Source organism: Elgaria multicarinata, chromosome 6 (genome assembly GCF_023053635.1).
Source record: "Elgaria multicarinata webbii isolate HBS135686 ecotype San Diego chromosome 6, rElgMul1.1.pri, whole genome shotgun sequence".
NCBI lineage: Eukaryota > Metazoa > Chordata > Lepidosauria > Squamata > Anguidae > Elgaria > Elgaria multicarinata.
In genome coordinates, this window is record NC_086176.1 from 85,700,348 (window position 1) to 85,725,076 (window position 24,729).

The following is a 24,729-nucleotide window of genomic DNA, read 5'->3' on the forward strand; positions in this document are numbered from 1 at the left end:
TAAATGGATACTGTTTTTTATACTGTTTTTATGTTTCTGATGTTTTTTTAAAATCTTGTATACTTTTTAATGTTTACTGTTTTTAACAGTAAACCGCCCAGAGAGCTTCGGCTGTGGGGCGGTAAATAAATGTAATAAATAAATAAATAAGATGCTGTTAAATGCCTGGGAGAAGAGAAAGGTCTTGACCTGGCACCGAAAAGATAACAATGTTGGCTCCAGATGAGCCTCATCGGGGAGATCATTCCATAATTGGGGGGCCACCACTGAAAAGGCCCTCTCCCTTGTTGCCATCCTCCGAGCTTCCCTCGGAGTAGGCACTCAGAGGAGGACCTTAGATGTTGAGCGCAGTGTACAGGTAGTCTGTTGAAGGCATGTAGGAAGATATGATTATTAAAATATTTGATAGGCCATTTTTAGAAATAATTAATACAAGAAACTTATTCCCTGTCCAATGGTTCACTCAGGTGATTGAGTACTAAGAGGATTGAAGCTTGTTGGTCCAATCAGTAGAGATTTTGTGGGAAATGGGTAGGGAGGGAAATGCATGGCACGCTGAGAACCATTCATCTATTTCAGTAGAGTTGAAATCTCTTCTATTAAGGTTATTGGGCATCTTCAGTTTTGTTGTTGTTATTAGTTTTATCTCAGAGATACATATATGTGTTTCAGCGACATATAGGCGGTGGCTGAGGAAATAAACAGTGATGTTTATGATACTCAGCGGTGGTTCAAATAGCCAACTCTGCACACTGCACAGTGTTGGTTATTTGTGTCAGTTATCTGGCCAAATAACCAAATGTTGATTAAAAAAACTTCCCTCTACACAGCACAGTAACCCACGGTGGGTTAAATAACCAACCATCAACTATTTAAATTAACGTTGGTTAGCATGTTGTCTGAACCCAGTCAAAGTGACTTTAGATCTAAAAAGAGTGCTAAAAAAATAAGTATTCCTTATTTTTCAATTACCCCAAAGCTTCTGTTTCCCCCGCCCTGGGGGGAAATGTTTTATCCCATGGTCTCAAAATTTCTAAAACTTTTACATCTCTAATTAGCACTTCAGGATCAGAACTCAGATTTTCTCTATTTAAGCACAGTCTTCTAAATGTGTGTGCAACCTGTTGTTGAAAAGGATAACATGAAACGTAGGTGACAGTCTGGGATCCAAATTACTCTGCAGCAGTGTTTTCCTACTGTAGCTCTTTGCTGCCCAAAAAGCTGTTCCTGAAAGTGAGGGGACTCTTCAGGGAGTGCCTGACAGAGTGTGAGGAGCTGTAGTCAGAAGCTGAATTCAGCAAGCTGTAGTATGCATGCAGAAATTCTTGGCAGTGGACAGTGCTCTATGGAACCTGGCCTACATAAATAAACTAGGAGCAATAGTCTCTTAAATTATCTACAGAAAAATGTTGGACATTTCTTTCTTCTTGCCTTTTCACAGATCTTGCTTTTTTGACAGCTAGTACAACAGCCAATAATGATCACTATTTACTGCAGGGTTGAGCAAACATTTTGGCCCTGAGGTTCACACAGGAATGAGATGGTTTAAACCTTCCCATTCCTACCTGCTGAGATCAGAGGATGGGATTGCTGGGGAGGAGGGTGTTTAGAGCTTCTCTCCTCTCCCCCAGTGATTCTGATCCAGATCACTGTTTCCTCGCTGCTGCTAATAACAGGGAAAGAACAATCTCTTTCCCACCTCCGCTGAGCAGGATTTTGAACCTAGTTTCACCAATCCGGGTCAGCACTACCCACTTTATTACTTTCCCTTCCAGGGGAAAAGCATCTTTGATTCTAGAACTGAAATTATATTTATAAATGCATTTTGATGCAGTAGATGAAAATGGAACTATTTTAATCTCTTGATTCTTTATACCTCAGTAGTTTTCTCATTAACAAGCATTGCTTTGTTTTCAAAACTGTTCCTCTTGCTATTGCCTAATTTGCCAGCTGAAGGTTGTAACTGCTAGTTGTGGGGATAGCCAGTGGGCATGTACCTTATAATCTTTCTGCAGGTATTGTCATAATGTTCAGGAGGTCGTCAAAGAAAAATGCCAGTGTCTTAGACTTTTATTTTATATTAATTATTCCCATTATCACCATATTCTTAAACCTAGTTTATATCTCCAGCTGTAATGCAGCTTTACATAATAAATATATTTTTGTCATTCCTATGAAAGCATGTTGCCTCTCATTGAAGAAATCTGTAAGTTAAAATGTATGCGAGTTTTCAAGGTAAATGGGACTTTTGGTCAGTCCTAGTGTAACTGTAAAGATGGCTAACCTGGATTGCTTTTGTATATGCACTTATTTGGGAGTCAGACATTGATCTGGTGGAATGTGTTGCTGAGTAGACATGCCTGTTTATGTATTTCCAGGGCAGTTTGCAAAAAGAAGAATACAATTGAAAATGTAAATACAAAAAGCAGAATCAGCTGAAAGTAAAAAAAAAAAATTAAAGTAATGAAAGAGTCAGCAGGGTTAAAATTGGAAGTAAAACACTCAGGAAAATGAAATGGGCTTTCCCTGGTGCCAGAAGGACAATAAATCAGACACCAAGCAAACCTCTTCAGGGAGAGTGTTGTGCAACTTGGGTGCCACCCCTGAGAAGGCTCTCTTTCTGGTAACCACCCACTTCACTCTAGGGCCACCCTCAAAATGCTACTACAGTGAAGATGCTAATGTATGGGTAGGTGCATATGAAGATAAGTGGTCCTTAAAGTACCCTGGCCCTAAGCCGTCCTTACTAACCTCCAGATTTGTTGGCCTAGGACTTCTATCATCCCAGGCATTGGCCATGCTGGCTGGGAAATAAAGGGAGTTGGTCCAATGCATCTGTAGGGCACCAGTTTGGGGAAGACTGCCTGAAGCCATGAAGGGTCTTTAAAGGTCAAAAACAGCAGTTTGAATTGGGCTTGGAACCTGACTCAGAGCCAGTGCCGTTGGAACATATCATCATAACACCTAGTCCCAGTTATTGATCAAGCAACCACATTCTGCACTAACTGCAGTTTCCAAACAGTCTTCAGAGGCAGCCCCATATATAACACACTACAGTACCCTAGCCTGGAGGTTATCAGAGCATGAGTAATCAAGCCAGAGATTGTGCTGTTAGTTACTTACAGAACAGAAGCAAAAACTTTACTGTTGCTTAATAGCCTGTTTTTGATAAAAATAATAATAATGCAAGGGATGGTACTTGGTTAAACATGTGAGATAAATTTAGAATATCTTTTGAATCTTATTTAGGAAAAGAATTGCATGTATGCATTCGATCTTTATTTGCTTACAGCACAAGTACATGATAATGTGTCTGTGTAACTTTTATTGAGGCATCTGCTAGATATTAGTTGTGCCAATATAGCTTTTCACAGTGGCTCATATTTCTGCTTGTAAATTTATATATATTATTATAAATATAAAGCAATCTTTGGAGTTCTTTGTTTTCAAACAAGATCTTGGGAGCACGTTTTGAAACTTTTGAGTAAATTTCCGAGCAACCACTGTGTGGACCCCTTGATTCATGTAGGGTGGCCTGCCTTTGCTTCAGCTGACCCCTGAAAACTTTCTTATGAACTCTGTTTCAGGCAAATCACTTAAACACATTTATGGCTGTATCAGCTTATATTGCCAGATGATTTCAAATATGTCCTTTATATCTTTTTTCTATGAAAAGTAAAAAAATAAATGATCTAAACCAGCTATACATCTATGAAGTGAAGCTTGCAAGATCAATCCACATATGATGAACGTCATGTGAGTTTAACACAGTTTTCTACATTACTATAACTACTGGCCCGTAATTACTGACCTCACACAGGAGTTCCTTAATTTTACTAATATATAAAGTCACATTGGGGGTAAATCTCTAATTATGATTGAAATTCCAATTCTGAATTGAAAGTTAATATTCTGATTCAACAAAATGTTGCAAGAAGAAGTGCTCCTGTACAGTGTTTTGTTAGGAAGACATGCCTTCCTCCAGGACAGTCTACTTCATTCCCCATTCCATCTTATTTTTTTTTATTAAACCCACCCACAAGAGTCAGCAGTCAGCAGCGACTGAGCATACTCAGTCATTATTGGCTGTTTTGGGGGTCTAAATAGTCTTTGTTCTTCTGCAAACCTTGGGTTCGCTCCAAGCCCTGCTGATATCTCTTCTTGTGTGCATGGATGGTAACGCTTTGGCTATACAATGATCTGGACTGTTCTTTGAGCTTCAAAAATAGAGGGAATTACGCTTTTGCCAGTCACACCGAAGAAGTCATACAGGTCTCCTAACTTCTGGATGCCCTGCAGAAAGAGCAATTCGTGCTTTTTATAACATTCCATATAATTTTTCTCAACCCGATTGCTGCCTTGTTTTTATGCCAGTAAATTAACTACAAGCCCCCTACATATTTGTCCAAAATCTAGATGCTTGTATAACAAATTAAAATAGTTGGCTAATGTGTTTCATTAATCGGGGCAGCTGAGTTTTAATTGATTGGCTGAGCCACATTTTAAAAAACCTTATTTTCAGTACTTACAGAACTTGTGGGTGGTAGGCCCCATTGTGGAAATGGCCTTCTTCCTACTCTCTCATGCAGAAGGGAATGCCTCTTATAACACTGTAGAAGAAAAGGAGGGACAGCAACAAAGAAAAAACAAAAAAGGAGCAAAGCCTCAAGCAGATCATCAGAAAACAGAAATGTATTATGGGTGATATGTTTCAGCTGACAGTCTTTAGAGTGTGAGGTGAACAAAACAATTAAGGCTGGAATCCTATGGTCCTTGGGGGTTGTCCCAGGGGCCATAGGATGGAGCAGAACTCCCCCTGCCTGTGGAAAGAAGTCTGTGGGTGGAGAGTTGGAACTGATTTTGTAAGCTTCCTCCTTGTGGGCCCAGATGAAAATGGCAAAAAGGGGGTGGACCAAAGGAGGCCCTGCATCTGCTGGAGCTGGCATATTTATTTTTTAGCCATCCACTCCCCTCACCTTCTGCCATATATTCTCCCACCCACCCCTGCCCCTTTGGGTTGCTGTGTAAAATAGTATTCATGGTCGAACTAAAACAATAACCTTCCACTAATGCAACATTCTCCAACCTGGTGCTCTCCAGATGTTTTGGACCAACACCATCAGCTCCAGCCAGCACAGCCAGTAGTTAGGAGTTCTGAGAGTTGGAGCCAAAACATTTAGTAGAACCCAGATTAGGGAAGGCTGCAATAAAAAAAATGTGGAATTCATCATTAATATATATTCATACATTCATAAAAACTCTGTGCTTTTTTGTTGGCAACTATACTCGGTATACAAACGTATGCATATTTCCTTAATGGGATGACCACCCTAGGAAATACTGATAACACCATGGAATTGTCAGATATAACATCAATGTTGTTATAAGCTTTTGATTCCCTGATGTTAATCCTTTTCAGCTATTTCTCCCCCATCCCATACCATTAGCGTAGGGTACAATTTGTAGTGTTCATTGTAACATATTCATGCCCCTGGTGTAGAGATGGTCAGAAGAAATGGAAAAAAGTCCTGTCTGTCTTGAGGAAGTAGCAAACAGTTTTAACTCATAGGGATAACTTATCAGAAAGAAGTGAGGAAATGTGCTTTGGTCTTAGAAAAGGGTTGTGTGCGTCTAGCAGTTTGGAAATTGACTATTTCGTCAAAAGTGCTGCAGAAATCTCTCCCCAACCCCAACTCTAATGTCATATTACTTACGTGTGTAAGCTTTATGTGGCAGGAACAATTTCTTAGATCAGTATATCGTGTACTCCTTGAACTTATAACGGGCTGTGTTGCTGTGACACAAATAATAACTAATTGGGTCAGTATGTGTCTTCCTTTGGCATTCTGAGATGGATAAATGTCTGTCCTCTCCACAGCTATGTGACTTCGCAGTTGGAATCTTATTTCTATGGTCTGAGTTTGAATAGAATCTCAGGGGGGGGGGTCTCTCTGTCTCTAAGAGAGAGAGTGTGTGAGAGAGAAGAGAGCAGTAAGCTAAAAAGAGAGTTCTGATCTCTTTAGTATGCAAATTAATGCAAGCAAAAGATATCAATTGTTCTTGAGGTTTCTGTGCTGAGCTATTTTAAGTAAACACTACTGAACAGCCTCTGAAACTTAATATCTAAGTGACTGTGTTAAGTCTGTTGGTATTAAACTTGAATGTTAGATGCTTGAAAGATTTTGCTATAGTTGATATTAGACTTCATTGTTTAAAGGGAGGGATTCAGGAAGAGTCCCCCTCCCACAAAAGAAAATAATGTTCTGATGCAGGGGTGGGCATCTTGTGGCCCTCCAGATGTTTTGCCCTACAGCTCCCATTATCCCCTGACTAGAGCTACTGGGAGCCATACGCCAAAACATCTAGAGGGTCACAAACTGCCCATCCCTGACCTAGAGAGAACTAATTTAGAATGTTTATTTTACTTCTATTTAGTAAACATCAAACACAACATCATGTTATTTTTTTTATCCCAATACACCACAAATATTGGACCTGAAGTATCTGAGGGGGGAATTAAAGCACACTTAATGAGATTGAAATGTTATATTATGTAGAATTCTTTATTGGAATACTTGACTTTAAATTTTTACAGTAGTATGTACTTCCCTTACATTGTTTAAATTTAAGAAAAAAACAAAGATACTGAAAACTCTTGACATTGTAAGGGTGCAATCCTGTGCACGTTTCTCCAGAAAAAAGTCCTACAACTCCCAGAATTCTCCAGCCAGCATGGCTGGTTGGAGAATACTGGGAATTGAAGGACTTTTTTTAGGCTAAACAGGCAAAGGATTGCACATTAATTAATTTTAGCAACTGTGCATAGTATGCTGACAGCCACTCATCTATTTCAACTGAGTTCAATTGTCTTCCACTAAAGTTGTTGGGACACCTTCAGTTATTTCTGCTTAATAGTTCTATCTCACACCAAGACATAATATGTATTTTATTAACATACATGTATTCTCTCCCATATGAAATGGGGAGGGGGATTTCTGCAGAAACATAAAGCACTGGAAAAATTTCCACGCCACGCCACTGGGAACCTAAGTTAATAGCTATCCAGATCTCTCAATGCTGTTTTTTGTGTTACATTTTTTACATAATGGGTGAGATCTGGAGGTGCTCTTCCACTGACAGAAAGCCTCTTCTGCTTGTAGAAAGGCTGTTTGTGAGCCAGCTGATGAGCATTGCATAAGAAAAGTTTCCCATGCAGTGTGGTGTGATTTCACCATAGGTTGTTATATATTTGGGACTTGTTAAATTGTATATGGTGTTGCTAGGAAGAGACCGTAGCTCTATACTAGACTACATGCGTTGTGTGCAGAAGAGCCCAGGTAAATCCACGGCAGTTCCAGTTTAAAAGGATCAGGTAGCAGATAATGACTGGATTCGGACGTCACGATAACCCATGATAGGTTAATTAAGCCACGCTGTCTTAATTAATCCATCATAGGTTATTGTGTCATCTGGTGGGAGTTTTTTTAACCCCTGATGCCTTATTTGGCCAAAATAACCCACTCTGATAACCCACGGTCTGGAGAGTGAATTATTTAACCCATCATGAGTTATTGTGTTGTGTGGTGGTTATTTAGCTGGCTACAGAGCTGTGCAGCAAGAGAAATCAAAACAGTTGCTGCTCTGTTCTTCACTGGTTTACTGATTAGGAACATGTTAAAGGGACCAAGCCAGCAGCGTAGAGAAGGCAGCCTATGTGATTTGGTCCCGATCCTGCATCTTGCCCTTTTTGGTGCACCTCGAATTTTCACTGCTTTCAGAGTTAGGCACAGGAATTTCATAGTGCATGGGGTGCCTCTTTAGTAGAGAAGGCTGGCTATGAGGTTTGGTCCTGGACCTCCAACCCCCCTAGGTATCTCACCCTTTTGGGGGCATTTGGGATTTCCACTCCTATGGAGTAAATATGAAGACGTTTTATGGTGGATCGGGTGTCTCCTGACTAGGAGAGGATCTGTGTGGAGTTTGGTCCTGATTCTGCACATCCTCAAGGTTTCCTAGCCACTTCCCCCTTTTGGGGCACTTGGGATTTTCCCTCCTTGTTGAGATATCGTGCAGAGGATTGATGGTAGATCAGGTGGCTCCTGACTGGGTGAAGCTGTTTATGAGATTTTGTCCTGATTCTGCAAACATCCAATACTTCAGAGGTGAAACAGCACCACTGCTCAGGCAGGAGGACTGCAGCAGGACAGGGGGTGGTGTGTGTGTGAGTCAAATTGCACACAGTAGCTTAGTTTATAGCCCCTTTCGCATGACAGGGAATCATGGGCTATTTCAAAAATAAGCTACTGTGAGTAGTTTATTAAACCATCGTGGGTGATTGTGATGTCCAAACTCAGCCAATGTGAAATATCTTTAGCTTAAAACATGAGCTGCTGCCGCTCAGAGTAGATAGTACTGTGATAGATGGACCAACAGTCTGAATTGGGATAGGATAGCTTTTGATACCACTATTACATGCATACATAATACTGAATCATTTCTGTGTACCTCTTGACAAAGGCTAATCCAATCTCTTACACATGTGTACACCCCCCAAAAATATTTTAATATTCTCAAAATATGAATGTGTTTTCCTGGTGGTTACAGTCTTATGTACACCTTTATACAATGCACTGAAAATTGGTGGAAACCAAACACAAATACATTAAATAAGGATGACTCTTGACAGTAGGTTATTTTACCTCCTCCCATCATCTCTATGGAGAGACAGATGTTCTCATCACTTCGGAGTCTATAGATATAGTGAGGACAGTGTTTTTGGAGGGTGATTAATGACATTTGAAGTAGGGAGCTTCGGGGTAGGTGTGGAGAGATAAAAATTGGGGGCAATGGTTATGCTCAGGAAGTGGTTTTGGGAGTCCTGTGGCAAGTGTTCCTTGGCACGTATTGAACTTGAAAATAGTTCTGTTTTCAAGCCATAACATTCTTGCAGTGCGTATTTTCTTAGAACTAAGTCACTCTGACTTCACTAAAACTTACTTGCTGGTAAGTGTGCATATGGATTCTACTAAAACTGAAATCCTAACGAAAGTAATTTAGGTGTTCCCTCTCTGTCTCTGTCTCTCTCTCATATGTTGCTGTAGCCAAACTTGATATTGGCATAAAATAGCTCTGTAGACTGAACTCTTCTTGGTGATTGGAGCTAATGGGACTGCTGAAGCAGGATATAAAAGCCAATAAAATGGAGCAGTTGCTTATTGGGATGGTCATGTCAAAAGTGAAAAACTATAGTTTAAGGCCTGCCTGCAAACCATGATAGTAAACCAGGTTCAGATTCTGGTTTGTGGACAAACTTTTGTTTAAGAAACATTTGCATCCAAACACATAGGAGGTGAGAAAGATAGGAGGGCATGCTTGAGCCAAGATATTTTAACACTACATTGAAATGAGTGCTTGGCACTATGAGTGCGCTTGGTTTAATGGATGGAACATACAGTGGTACTACTACTACAATTTATGAAGTGTGAAATATACAAAGTTGACCATCCACCTAATTATAGAATAGCCTATTGTACATCTTAACCCTCTATAATTGGACTGTATAAGATATTCTCTGCAAGTTTCCAAGAGCCTTTCTAAAATTGTTCTGTTTTTTTATCCCCCTCTAGCCACCACCAGGAAATGTCAAGGTCCCCAATGTGCCCAGTACACAGCCAGCTATAATGAAACCAACTGAGGAACCTCCTGCTTATACTCAAATCGCAAAGGTATATTTAATATTATTGATAACAGAATCTCAATGTGTGGACTTCAGTTCTTTTTGGTGCTTTGATTTTGTTGTTGCTTATTTCTCAATTTCTTTATCCTTAGGAACATGCCTTGGCTCAGGCTGAACTACTTAAGCGTCAGGAAGAATTAGAAAGGAAAGCAGCTGAACTAGATCGTAGGGAAAGAGAGATGCAGAGTCTCAACCAGCAAGGAGGTATGCTTTAACATCACCTCAAAAAACAATAGACTGCCGTTCTCAAACTGCAGGCACCAAATTAAATTGTTTCTGTAGTTAGTGTCTGAGATTTGAGGTTCCAATCAAGCTGTATATATTGTCACCAGGGTACCCAACCCAGTTGCTATGCTTTATTGTTGTAATCCAACCCCTGAGACGAGCTGTTGCTCCAAGGGTCCATGGTGGGGAGTGGGATTTCTCCCTCAACCAATTAAAACAAAAATTCTGCAGCCCCATTTTTGCACAAAACGAGCTGTGAAAATTTAAAGAAAGGGAACAGACCCTGATCGTGACAGGTCTGCCACCAGGTTTCCTGGGGTGGGGGTTGAGGACTGAGGGGGAGGGAGGGGAGACGAGGGGGCAACCAACTCACCCACGGTGGTTTGGTTGCCCGATCATCTGGCAGTGCGCTACATACCCGAAGTGGGTTGTTCGCAACAACCCACCCTGTGTGGCTAATGTGTTGTGTGAGTAGCTGTTCAAAAGATGAAATTCTCAACCTTATTGACAAATTGAAAATTATTAAATCAGCCTTTTTACCAGAGGACTTGGGAATGGCCAATGTAATGCAAATTTTTAAAAAGGAATCTGAAAAATTACAGGCCATTCTAGGTAAATGGTTCTGGATAAATTTGTTGAAAACATTATTAAAGATAAAATTAGTAAGCATATAGAAGGACAAGCCCTGCTGAAAAAAGACTCAACATGGCTTCCATAAAGCTAAGTCATGTCTCATTAACCCTTTAGAGTTAATTAAAAGTGTCAGTAAATATGTGGATGGGTGTATCTGCTAGACATTGTTTATTTGGACTTCCAAAAGGGTTTTGACAAAGTCCCTCAACAAAGACTTATAAGGAAATTTAGCAGTCCCAGAATAAGAAAGGTCCTCTTATAGATCAGTAACTGGTTGAAGAACAGAAAGCAAAGAGTAGGAATGAATGGTAAATTCTCCCAATGGAGGGAAGTAAACAGTGGAGTCCCACAGGGATCTGTATTTAGTCCAGTGCTTTTCAACCTTTTCATAAATGATCTGGAATCAGCAGTGAACAGTGAAGTGGCCAAGTTTGCTAATGACACCAAATTACTTAAGGTGGTTAAAATAAGGGATTGCAAGGCACTCCAAAAGGATCTCTCCAGAAAGGGAGAATGGGCACCAAAATGGCAATTGTGGTTCAGTTTAAGCAAATGTAAAGAGATGAACATTGCGGCAAAACCTCTCAACTTCACATGTAAGTCGATGGGATCTGAGCTAGCTGTGATTGACCAAGAAAGAGATCTTGAGGTTGTGCTGGACAGCTTGATGGAAATTTTGATGCAGTGTTTGGCTGCTGTGAAAAAAGGTAAATTCCATCTTAGGCAAGAATCAAAAATAAAATGGACAAGATCTTACCACCGTATCAAAAATAAAATGGACAAGATCTTACCACCGTATACAAATCTATGATGAGGCCACACTTGGAATACTCCGTAGAGTTTTGGTCACCACCCCTAAAAAAGGATCTTGTAGAGTTGGAAAAAGTTGGTGTATCTCAGGGTTCTGGGGAAAATAAAGTAGATCCCACAAGCATGAGGTCTGCTCACACCTGACTAATTCATGCCTGACTTAGAGGACATCGTAAAATCAGTTATCCTTTTCTTTTAAATTGGAATAGCTGCCCAAGTAGCAATTTGGGAATAGAGTATCTAACAGCACAGTCCTGTGCATATTTACTAAGACGCAAGTCTCTTTGTATACAATGGACTTTTCTCCCAGGAAAGTTTATATAGGATTGCTGGTGTCATGACTAGGCCTGTTCCCCTTAGGCAAGGGGAAGGAGTTTCAGGCGATCAATCAACATGCCAACCTATACAGGGAGTGGGGGAGGTGACTCTCACAGGCTCTTCACCAACTGCAAATAAACTTTTGCCAGACTGTGTATCTGAAAGTGTAAACAACCCACAGTCTGTTTGAAATCAGTATTCTTTTGATGGGGAGGGCCCTGAAAGGCTAGCTAATCCTAGAGTATGCTGCTGACTAAAATGGGTGGCACTAAAGGAAGGTGAGAGAAGGTCGGCCCAGCTAGCTTCTTGCCAAAGGTTTATTCAGAACCAGCCTCCCTGAAGTTAGTGTTCTCCTTGAAAGGACAGTTGTCTCGCTTGGTTTGCATAGTTTAGAATGTAAGCCTATGCGGCAGGGTCTTGCTATTTATTGTTTTACTCTGTACAGCACCATGTACATTGATGGTGCTATAAATAAATAAATAAATAAATAAATAAATAAATAAATGAGGAAAGTTCCTAGAGGTTGGACTCTCTTTAGGTGGGAAGAGCTGTTTATTGCCTGAATAAAGTTTTGTGGATTATGTGGTAGACCTCTTTATTGTCTTCTAATAAGGCGGGAGATATTGAGAAGCACAACAGCTGCCTGAATTACAATAATCCATTGTGTAGTTTTAAAGAAAACTCAAGTTGTTCTGATATGTGAAGCATATGGTTTGCTTATTTTAATAAACAAGTGGACTGTTGCAAACCCCACCCCAGTTTCTCCCTGATGGGCAATTAGCCTTAAAGGCCTTTATTGGCATGAATGGGGGATTTTTAAAATGTAATTGTGTGCAGGGAGGTGAACCTGGTCCAAGAGGGGAGGCCATGCATCACAGTGGCAGGCCTCTCAGGCCATATATTTGGCCCACCGGCTGGAGGTTCCCAATCCCTAATATAAAGCCTGTATTTCATGAACACCTTGTTAGCAGTGTCAAGTGCAAGCCAGTAATGCCAGTGCTACTGTTTCTATGATTGAGATCTTAACTGGTGGGATTTTAAGGCTGTTGCAATTGTTACATTGTCTTATTTTGTGATAAGAAAGTGTGTGTGTGTATGTGTGTGTGTAGCATTAGCAGGATGCAACCTGCTTGAGCAGTAGAAAATATACAAGTCTCTCTTCAAATGTTACAAAAATGAAATGTGTGCCGTGGCCAAAGATTTATATTTTCCTCTTGCAGGAAGAAGGAACAATTGGCCACCACTACCTGGAAATTTCCCAGTGGGTCCTTGTTTTTACCAAGATTTCTCTGTAGACATCCCTGTAGAGTTCCAGAAGACAGTAAAAATTATGTACTATTTGTGGATGTGTAAGTAAAATCTATAAAACTTTTGTACACTTAGACTTTCAATATTAAATTTACTAGGTGTTCATTTCAGTGTAACAAATTGCTTCAATGTTACAAGAAAGAAAACGATCTTCCATAGACATTAAGAGACCATTAGAATATTCCACTAAGGGAAGAAGCCCTTCCATTCACGGAAGAGCATGTCTCATCCAACCCATAATAAAAAGATACCAAACTTTTTATCAGTTTTCTTTAAAAGCTTAACTGCTTACATAGTTCTGCCCGTTCCACCATGACCTGCTTTGTGTGCTGTAAACTGTTAAAATATGCCTGACATCCCTATTTATTTATTATTTTATTTATTTATTTATTTATTTATTTTATTTATTTATTTATTTAAAGCATTTTTATAGCACCGCCTCACCATTTCTGGCATCGAGGCACTTTACAATAACATATAAAACAATTCCATTAAAACCCTCAACCCACATTAAAACAATTCCATTAAAACCCTCACCCTATGGTGTGGATATCAATCAATGAAACACAGTTGCAGAAAAATATTTTCCACACCTGCATATAGCAATCAATCCCTTGATTCTTGCTTCCTTTTCCATTTCCAAAATACCTTTATTTGCCAGTATTTCCATATTGGCACTCCGTAATATCAGGAGATGATGTGCCAGTAATCTGAAGTTATAAAGCATTTGGCACAGGTGTGTGTCAGTTGGCTTATTTCTTCTCCAGGCTGAAGCTCTATGGTAGCATCCAAGAAAGCCAGGATAGCAACATGCTAAATAATAAGGAACTGAATCACAGGCAAGGTGAGGAGGTGCCTGGCTGGGTGTAGCCTGCAATTTTTCTTCCTTCCAACTTTGTGGAACAACTTTGTGGATCAGTTGCTGTTGGTTTGGGTTTCCTGAATTTTTTTTTTAATCTGAATTTTAGTGCTTCTACTTTAAAACCCACACATGCTAATTAATAGCCTGAACTTGTCAGTCCACTGAAGCTGTTTTGTGCAGCTTCCACTAAGGTGGCATCTAGGATCTAGCAGGTGGGACTGAATCAGCCAATTAAGCCTTCCTGTCAAAGAAACTCCTGGCCAAGAGTACTTACTACTGGGCTGCCCTGGTTTTGTTTCCATCATAATGGCCTTTTGGCTGTTCCATGATAGTCTATGGCTCTGTGTGACAAGGCAGTGCAGGGCTGAACCTGGAGCAGGCAGCAGATGCCAACACCGTAGTTTTGTTAGGTGGATGCTGAGACCTGAAACTGGTTTAGGACTCTTAAATCCAGTTGAGTTCAGTTTGTATGGTGCTTCATGGGATTAGGCTGATATACTGTGAGGCTAAAAGCAGTCATTTGAAATTAAGTTCCATTGGAATCAATGAGATTTACTGCCAAGCAAGTATGTTTAGGGTTACGTTCTAGAGTACAACTTGTTTGAGCTTTGGGTAATGTTACATGTAAAGGATCTTTTTCTATGCTCCTTGTAAGGTGATTCCAGCAGTTCAAGGCAATAATAGCAGAAACATGGAAGAGTGCCTTAAACTCGCTTTGGCCAATTTTTCTATTTATACATAGTGGACTTTTGCTTTTCCTGTCTTTCCTTCACACTCAAAGGTGTTTTTTTTAAAAAAAAAATCTCTTCATAAAAATCATAAGTTCTCTAAAATAAAAAGGGAACTTTTGTTGTGCCTTTTTATCATCCAACTAATAAACTATTTTCCCTCCAGCAGTCTAGTCAAAACACTATAACTACAGAACAACTGAACTTCTCTCGTACAGATACACATTTCTCTGGAACAAAGTGTACCTTATTTGGGGACTTGGTAAAATTAAAGAAGGATGTTAAGATTAAAAAAGAAAAAAAAAGAATACCAGCGTAGCCTGAAATAGTATCTCCATTGTGCACCAGCATCAGTTTACACCAGCACCACATCATTAGTGCTTGTTGTGAGACACAGATATAGAGGTACTGGCCAACTTGATGGTTCTCCATTTTTTCCCCTCATGGACCAACACAGCTATCTTTGTTTTTTACTGTATATTTAGCACATGGTAGAATTGTTCCTGAGAAGTTGGCAGTGCTTCATTACAATCCTGTACCAACATGATAATGTTTTACTGGAAGTTTCCCTTAACAGTAGAGTAACACCAACAACTTAGCTTTTCCAACTCTAATGTGAAGATTCTGGTTAGGATAAGTGTAATATGCAACTGCTCACAATCCTTATTTAAAAAAAAAGTGAGGGGAGATAAGTTACATACAATTTATAAGAACTTGCAAATGACTTAAGCAGTGTAGTCTTTCAGCATATCTAATTATAGGGTACAGTAGTGTTCCTATATGTATTTACTGGCCCGGCTCTCAGATAATTAAATAGTATCTACAAAAATCTGTGCACCCAGTAATTATTGCAGAACTGTCAGCTATTAAAGCAAGAAATGCTATTTTCTACGATTGCTGAGAAGTCTGGCAATAGATAGGATTAATTTTTATCAGGGGAAAAATTCTATGGTATTCAATCTGTTATAGTTTTAAAAACATCTCTGCAGTTAATCTATTTCAATACATGCTTCTGTTTAAAAGGTCATTTTTTCCCTTTAGGTCAAAATATAGTTCTTTAACAACCTGAGAAACTAAGCCATCATAGTTAGTGTGGATTGGTTTAAATCAAGATGGTTTAAATTCCCAATTAACAGACTGTTTTTAAATTCCTGAATTAAATTAAATATCCTGTCTTTTAATTAATACATTTCCTGAAAATCATACATACTAAAGGATTGTTATAACTATTAAAATATACTGGCTTGCAACTAAATAGATATTTTATATTGTGAAGGATTGTAATCCAAATCCTCTGTTCTTCGATTCAACATCCCTTTTTTGTACTGAAAATTCATGTCTGCTTAAAGACAGATAAGCAATTTTGAAGTGAAGTTTTCTCTGTAGTCTTCTACACAGGCGGGGATACCAAACAAGAGTGCTCTCTTAAAAGACTAGTTGCACAGTCCTTTCCAGAAGCAAGGGCTAATCAGGGGTGACTCCAACCTTCCTCCCCACAAAACAAACCTAACCTGGTTGAGTTTGTGTTACATAAGAAGGTTATATATACTGTAACTGAAAACTGGGCAAACAAATGGAGTAGTGTGTGGGAGAATTGGGACATGGGGCGGTCCTGTTACCCCTTGGAGTCATATTTGGGGCTGATGGTTATTGAACAAAGCAGCGTTTCTCTATGACAGCCTTTCTCAACCTGGGGCGCTCCAGATGTGTTGGACTACAACTCCCAGAATGCAGAGCTGGCTGGGGCATTCTGGGAGATGCAGTCCAACACATCTGGAGCGCCCCAGGTTGAGAAAGGCTGCTCTATGAGATGGAAAATTAGTGGTTATGTTCTTCAGTTGACAACCAAAAGATCATAATAAACACAATAAATATAGCGGTGGATTGAGAATTTGCCTCCCACAGATGAAAGGGGGCAATTTTTATTGCTTCTCCTCTGTCCTTGTAACCCTCTGTGGTTCTAAAAATCTGCTTTGGAGGTTTGTGGGCAGTTGGGGAGGTGGCACTGGGGGCTGTAATAATAAATATATTCTGCAATCACGAGCATACTGAGTGGAACTCCATTCAGTATGTTGCCTCTGGCGGAAGGAAATGATGCATCAAACCCTATTGGACCCATAGTGCGTGGCCTATAACGCTTGAGATCAGAAGTCAGGTATTTTGGGCCCAGTTGCTCTTCTTACATAGAAAGGCAGGCTTTAATTCAGTAGCCTAGATCTGAAGTGCCGGACATGGTGTTCAGCTTACACTTGAGGATTTTTTCAGCCCTCACCCACCATCAAGGTGACATGACCCTCTGAGAGGCAACTCCTGAGTCATTAGGGGCTGTGGCCAGAAATATCTTATCTGTGCTTTTCATGGAACACGTTGGAGGCTGGATCATGGCTAAGGTGTTTGACAGACACAGTTTTAAAGGAGTGAGATTTCTTTCCGAACCCATTTTTTTAAAGAGAGCATTTAATGTAACAGCATCTAAAAGTTTAAAATTCCATTTAAATATGATTTTAACGGTTTTTATCCACTTTGACTATAATGATCGTCTCCCGATATAAGTCTAATGGAAATGGCATATTAAGCTTTTATATGATTTTAGTAATGCATTTAGTAATACATAGTAATACTTTGTCTCAATTCAATTTTAACATGCCTGTGTTTTTGCAGTCCATGCAGTGACACTATTTCTTAACATCTTTGGATGTCTGGCCTGGTTTTGTGTTGATCCTACACGAGGAGTTGACTTTGGATTGAGTATTCTCTGGTTCTTGCTTTTTACTCCTTGTTCATTTGTCTGCTGGTACAGACCACTTTATGGAGCCTTCAGGTAACAATTTCCATCTAGTGTGGGATTTTATTAAAGTGGCACATAATTTAACTGATTTTTAATCTTACAGGATTTCATTTTACTTGGTTTTGTAACTTTTAATGTGAATTCTTGTCAATATTTGGTGATTTTTAGAGTAGCTTACTGATTTCAAAGCACACACTGGCAAAAGTATAACTATCAACTTCTTGCAGGCATTGCTACTGCTTACTAGTAATAGAATGGTGGGTTATCTAGATGAGTCTGTAGCATTCCAAAACATAAATAGTGTGTTCTTATTTTTAAAAGCCCACCGTTCTATTTTTAACATGAAGGGTTCTATTAATGACTAATTTAGTTCGTATAGTCACTTGTTTTACTATTTTCATTTAACATAAACCCATAGATGTTTTCTCGTTATAGTTCACTGAATTTATGTTCTACATTTCAAGGCTTTGATATGACTGATAAAACGTTAGAAGAAATAGTGTCATCTCTTGCAAACCATATCTTTTAAAATGAAGTAACAATCATACATAGCAGAATTATTGCTCGCTACTTTTGTTTATTAAAAACTAGTAAAACTAGCATGTGCTTTTCTCCCCCCAAACGTAATATCACAAAAGAATGAACAAATAATTTCTTAAGTTCATTTTGTGCGGGGCCATATTTCTCCCTCTTTCCTTCTTGCTTGATTAAGCCTAATACAATAGACAGATTTTTTTACAGAGAAGGCAGCCAGTGAGGTTATTCAACAGATGAGAAACGTCTGCCGAGCACCAGGCGAATGGGAAGGGAACCCCAGTCCCTTATACCGGTTGTGGTTGAGGCAAGGGGCAGATGGGACTTGATACGCAGCTGCCGACTGGCTGGGAGAACAGTGTGTGGCACTTCCTACCCATCATGTTACCTCACTGACCTCTGGTGGCTTTTGATAATAACCCATTGAAGGAAATTGTTTGACGGGTGAAGCTTTGCTTATGAGTAGCTCTATTCGTTTGCCTATTCTGAATCTCTCAATCCTTGGATTAAATTAAGCAGGTTGCTGATTTTGCATAGTTCCTTCTGCTTGCCAGAATTAGGCTTTCAACATAATTTGGTTTTAGAAATGGGTTGGTATAGGGATACATGGAATATAGTGTGGTAGTAAGCAGAAGAGGGAGAGGCTATTGAAGACAAAGAAGCTGTTTTGGCTGAGTAATGGCAACCGATGCCAGTGACCTCCGAATTCTGTGTTCTCCTTCACACGCCAAAGTTGTTCTTTCCCAAGCTTTAGTTTTCTTAAAGCTAAAAGCAACAAATTCCCCAAATGCTAGCTATGCAAGTATACAGGCTTACAGTTCTGTAATAAAGCATCTCTTCAATTGAATAAGAAAATATTTGAAACAGAAAGAGATGGCGAAAACATTATTGTATTTTATCAAAACCAATACTAAGGCCATTTTGGTTAAAATACAGAATTTCCAGCATTTGTTGTGTAATGTTAAGTTTACTTTTTAGTTTATTGCTTTTTAGTTTAGTTTGCTGTCTTGTTTGTTTTGTATTTTGCTTCTGAGAATTTACATTTCTGTAGCGGTTGCTGTTCTTGCAGTGTTTAATAATTGTAGTTTGGGCAGATTGCATTGATAGTTGGAGTTTAGGAATACTGTTTCAGAAAGCAGGCAGCTCTGTTTCTATGGGGATCTGTTATAGCCATAAAAGCAGAGCTTATGCATTAAATGAGATGGATCGTTTTGTATATTTCTGTTGATGAATATGCTCTTCTGGCAAAGTTTCAAAAACATCTGTAGCAATGTTCAACAAATATTGTGAAAGCACATGACTTCTCTCTCTCTCTCTCTCTCTCTCTCTCTCTCCCTCTCCCTCTCCCCCTTTCCCTTTCCCTTCCAGGAGTGACAGTTCTTTCAGATTCTTTGTTTTCTTCTTTGTGTACATTTGTCAATTTGCTGTACATGTACTTCAGGCTGCAGGATTCAAAGGATGGGGCAACTGGTAAGTGACCTACTTTATTGTTCACCAGTAAACATAGTTGGCGAGCGCAATAACATGCCACCTTTACAAGGCTACAACAATACACCAAGAAACACTTGCTGTTGAAAGTTTTATGGGTGTTAAGCAGAATCATTATGTATTATAAGCAGCAAGTGTCTTGCCTGACTAATGGCTTTCTACTGAAAAGCTCCATAACTGATTTATACCAAAATGTTATCCAAATGCCCATGATGAATAGGTTACACTTAAACCATATAACAAGATGTCAAATGCAAATCCTTGTGTACCTTGACCATAGGTTTCTAATGCATTTTATTGAATATTATCAGAGCAGCAGCAGTATAAATTGTAGATAAATGGGCTATGATGCTTTGGCCTGCTAAATCCTTACTGTAATACTGGGGCCAACTGGCCAGTGTCATCAAGAGCCAGGGGCAGTAGAGAGGTGAACTGCCAAAGAGGAGACTTGATGATGCGCCCAAGAAGAAGAAAAGTCTAAAATGCTGGAGGAAGGTTCATATCCCACTACACCAATGCCATCTTCTATCCAACAGTTTGATGTGGCTGACCTCAAATGGGAACAGCCTCAACTGTGCCACCATTGTTACTCTCACCTATTCAGATGATGCAAAAACAACCATACGAATTCTTCCAGGCAGTGAAAGAGTCCTGGAAGGAGCCCTCCTCAGCTCCTTCAACATCTAAAAAGGATGATGATTATTATATTTATTTGTATCCCGCCTTTTGCCCAATGGCCTCAAGGCGGCTTTAAAAAATGAAAGCATAATACAGTTAAAACATTTACAGTTAAAGGATGGAAAATCTGTACTATATCCACTCTGATGGCTGCACTCCCCCCCACCCCGACATCCTGCCCTTCCATCTATTATAGTGGAATCTGGCCATAATAAGGCACTTTTAAACTATATTCAACCCCAACTGACCAAGAGGGTCATAAACTGGACACCATGAGATGCAAAAGTTATTCTATCACTGCATAGTTATTCTGCACTGCTAATTATCAAACCTGTATGGCTTGATACCAGTTTTTCCTGTGGCAGAAGACTGCCTCTCCAATTGAAAATATACCTGGTGACAAAAGGGGGATTGCAGGACCGTTTAAGACTGAAGCCGTTAGTTTAGCTAAACAGCAAGGCAATACAGTTAAAAATATGCCCTTTTATGAATCAGGGCTGTTAAATTCAGCAATAGACAATACCTTAGACCACGTCTACAAAATAAGGACTTGGGCATGGAAAATGGTGTTGGGTGCACCTCAACAACCATACTTCCAACATTCCAGACCATGGAGTTGGTCCCAATGGCAATGGAAATCAAACTACCCTTTGACCGAGCAAAGGTGAATCCCAGCAGTCTGAACGCACCTTTCCTTCCATTCAATATCAACAGCAGTCACACTGGAAGCAGATGCTCAGAAGCAGCATCTTTGACAGCACTTCAATCTAACGAGACTAAATCTGAGAGTGTTGACAAAGATCAGGCAGGACAAGGTGGGCATCAAGCCAAGGTTTGCCACTCTACTGTCCCTGTTGTTACCCTGTCAGGATAACACTTCCCTGCTCTCCATTCCTCCTGGTTCAGCAGAATGGCTGCATGTGACATCTGGGTCTCATGTCTCTCTGGCTGATAGCTTGGCAGATCTGGCCTCCTCGCCCATCTCCTCAAATCTTGGAAGGGTTTTAGAGGCAGCACATATGCCTAGAAACCACCAATCCTGCATGCTTAGTGGCGAGTATTCCACTTGTATGCTCATGTTTTGTTAATCTTGTTTCATGTTCTCTTTACCATGTTGTTTAGTTTCTGTTGACGCTTCACAGTCAAGATCTTGTTTTGTCCTCTCTTCAGCAGCATTGTCTGCATTCCACTCTCAGATTCAGGGGTGTGATTCAGGGTCTGATCTCATGTTGCCTTTAAAGTGTTTTTCCTTATTTGCCATAACTTTTGGACATCAAGCGAATAAGTTGTACTCCATAGGGACAGGGCGATCCTCAGGCCAGATCTGACTTTCCTGACATGTCTGACACGTCATATTTTCATTTCATCCAGGATATTCTTCTTTTCTTCTTCCCAAACCCATCCACACCATTAGAGTCCTCTCTTCATTGTTTAGATGTATGAAGGGCTCTAGCTTGATATCTTCATCAGACTGCTTTCTTTCAAAAAAACTTTGAAACTCTTCATCTGTTACAGGCAAGAATAAGGGTTCTTCAAACAAAAACTGTTTGTTTAACTTTCAGAAACAATAAAACTTTGTTATTCCTTGGCTCTGTGCCCAGTACTACAGTCAGTATAGGCCCATTCCACCTGGCTGTGAGCTGCTCAGTTGCTTTGTCAAGAGGTGTTCCTCTTCAAGATCTATGCAAGACTGGTCCCGGGTCACAGCCTACAACCTACATTAAGCTCCACTGCCTTGATGTTCGAGTTAGAAAGGATGCTTCTTTTGGATGGGCAGTGGCTTGTATTGACTTGACCACCTGTTCTCTTCTCCTCTTGGTAAGTCAGCTAGCTAATCATCCATATGTGTGATGCACAGAGACCACGAAGAAGGAGGACAGGTAACTCTAGTTCTTCAAATGGTCATCTATGCTATCATACAACACACTTTATCCCACTACAGATGTTCTAGTATGTTTTCACCATTCCTCTTGGTTTAAGGGTGTTGCTGATGCATTCTCAGAGGAACTGAAAGGAAAGGCATGAGCGCATGTGCAGGAGGGGGTTAGTGCAGGCTTCCCGCATAAATGTCTCAGCTTTAGGAAGGTTTTGTGGAAGGTTTTGCAGGTGCAGAACCTCATATGTGTGACTGCACAGATAACCATTGAAAGAATTGCAGTTATAGGTAAACAACCTGCCCGTATCGCTGCTCTACTTCCCTCTCCCAAATACATGTCTAAAATGTGTGTGCACTGTCAATTCTTACAGGAGTAAACATTTATCAGAAATGCTTTAAAAACCTCTGTTGTGCTTTGCTATTATTTCTCTTCTATAGTCCATATCAGAGAGAAGGATAACTTCTTCTGAAGGTATTACTAGAAAGAACAATAGTCATGGTTATACAAGATGTACCATGTCATTTGCCTACTTGAGAATTCTCTGTTTTGTCTTTAGTGGATGGATTTCATCTCTAACTGGTCTTAACCTCAGTATTCCAATAGGCATTATGATGATAATCATAGCAGCACTTTTCACAGCAACTGCAGTCATCTCACTAGTTATGTTTAAAAAGGTAAGTAGTTTTTCTACCTATCGGATTCTTGATCATGTTAGTTTAGTGTGTATGTATGTGTATGTGTGTGTGTATACACCTCAGTCACATAAGTCTGCTAAATTCTTTTGTAATGCCTATTAGCTCATATCCAGACTGTCATATTTGGGAAATGTTAACTGATCACATCAGATATTTGATTATTAAAGTTAATAATTGTATAATTGCAAATGAATGTGACTTAGAACTTGTTCAATTCCGCCCCCACAAGCCCTCTAATTTTTCAGCTGTGGTAGGAATGTTCACTTCTGTGGCTTTTGTAAAGAGAGAGTTCCCCAACCCCTCAACCCCCCAGGTCTTTGCGGCAGGGCGGGGGCATGCAGGGTGCTGCAGGAGGGATGGGGAATTTGATCCACCACCAGGATCTGTTCTGCCGGTGGAACATTGTTGGATGCAACCCACTAGGTTGAACAATACACAGGATGACTGAAAAGTATTGGGGTATTAGAATTCTTGAACCACAATGTAGAGAGATACAGTCAGCAGACGTTAGCTGCATCCTCAGTCATCTTGAAATTAGAGAGATTTGAATGTTTGTGTGCTTAAATTGTATACCAATCAGCTTCATGGGATGACCCCGGGTTCTAGTATTTTGAGAGAGGGAGAAAAATGTCTCCCTATCCACATTCTCCACACCCTGCATAATTTTGAACACCTCTATCATGTCTCCCCTTAGCCTCCTTTTTTCCAAGCTAAACAATCCCAGTTGATGTAACCTTCCCTCATAGGGGAGATGCTCCAGCGTGGTAGCACCATAGATTTGTATAACGACAGTATGATACTGGCCGTTTTATTTTCAATTCCTTTTCTTATAATGCCTAACATGGAGCTTGCCGTCTTTACAGCAGCCGCACACTGGGTGGACATTTTCATCGAGCTACCCACCACAATCCCAAGATCTCTTTCTTGTTCAGTCACCGCCAGCTCAGATCCCATTAGGTTATACTTGAAGTTGGTTTTTTTTGCCCCAACGTACATCACCTTACACTTGCTTACATTGAACCGCATCTGCCATTTGGATGCCCACTCTCTGTTTTTTCTCTGTCAAACATTGATCCCAGCCTGGATACAGCCTAGAGGAATTTTTTTAAAAGCCTCTCTCCCTTTCTCCATATTTGGGGCATTAGAAAAAAGAGAAAAATATCTAGTCCTTTGTTGGAGGATGACGAGAAAGCTGCTTCGTATTAAGGAACACATTTAAAAATGTCAAGGCTGGAAGCATATGCACAAAATGTAATCCAAGGAAAGATAGTAGCAAGTCCTGCTGAGCTCAGTGGGACGTATTCCCTGGAAATGTGTTGAAGATTGCAGCCTTAGTCATGATTAGGATGTGTCCACTCAGTTCCCTCCCATTCCTTCATTGAATTCCATCTAAAGACTTCAGATCCTTTCAGATTGTAAGAATGGTTTTCTAAAGCTAGCTGAGAATTGCAGTCTTGTAAATCTGAGGCTTGTTAGAGGATCATTAGTCAGTGAGTCTCCAAGGTTAGCTGTATGCCACAGTAACACCTTCACTTCCAAACAAGAGGCTTCAGTTAAACTACTTAGATTATTGCTGAAATAGTTCTGCTGATGCTTTTTATCTGGGCTCAGTAAGTTTGGATTTGCAACTGGGTAGGGACTGTCTTCTTTATTGATACATTGTAAGCCGCTCCGAGAGCCTTTTGGCTGAGGTGTGGGATAAAAATACTCTAAATAAATAAATAAATAAACTGGCAAGTTCAAACATACTCGTAATCTTCATCAAGAGCTGTTTAGTTTAAGATGAATGGTTTCTTTAAGATCGTAGTAGCTTGAAGCTGTGCACATAAGGTATGCACATTAACAAATATTATACTTGTGGATTCCTGAACTTAGGCTATTTGGTTTTTATTTAGCATGGAACTACATGCACAAAGATGCCTACAGAAATTGTTCTTTCTTGTGATTTGTAGAATCAGTTATCCCTTTTTTGTGATATTATCACATTGTGTACTTCTCTATCTTTGCCAATAGTAACCAATGTGGTGAGTGGACACAGGGAAGAATTAA

The 24,729-nt window shown here is 39.9% G+C and overlaps 2 protein-coding genes across 3 annotated transcripts in view; one reads left to right on the forward strand and one right to left on the reverse strand.

Moving 5' to 3' along the window:
• Positions 1-24,729, reverse strand: part of AP3B1 (adaptor related protein complex 3 subunit beta 1) — a 354,279-nt gene that overhangs the window by 205,384 nt on the left and 124,166 nt on the right. The gene's annotated exons all lie outside the window — the stretch shown is intronic.
• The window catches only part of SCAMP1 (secretory carrier membrane protein 1), a 52,668-nt gene that overhangs the window by 17,455 nt on the left and 10,484 nt on the right, over positions 1-24,729 (forward strand). For both annotated transcript variants that reach the window (XR_010025551.1, XM_063127961.1), the window contains exons 3-8: positions 9,627-9,725; positions 9,829-9,940; positions 12,943-13,071; positions 17,282-17,441; positions 19,311-19,412; positions 22,542-22,659. Coding sequence is in view for 1 of the 2 variants with exons in the window: in XM_063127961.1 (XP_062984031.1) it covers positions 9,627-9,725; positions 9,829-9,940; positions 12,943-13,071; positions 17,282-17,441; positions 19,311-19,412; positions 22,542-22,659 (720 nt within the window). In the remaining variant the exon portion in view is untranslated. The remainder of the gene's footprint in view (positions 1-9,626; positions 9,726-9,828; positions 9,941-12,942; positions 13,072-17,281; positions 17,442-19,310; positions 19,413-22,541; positions 22,660-24,729) is intronic.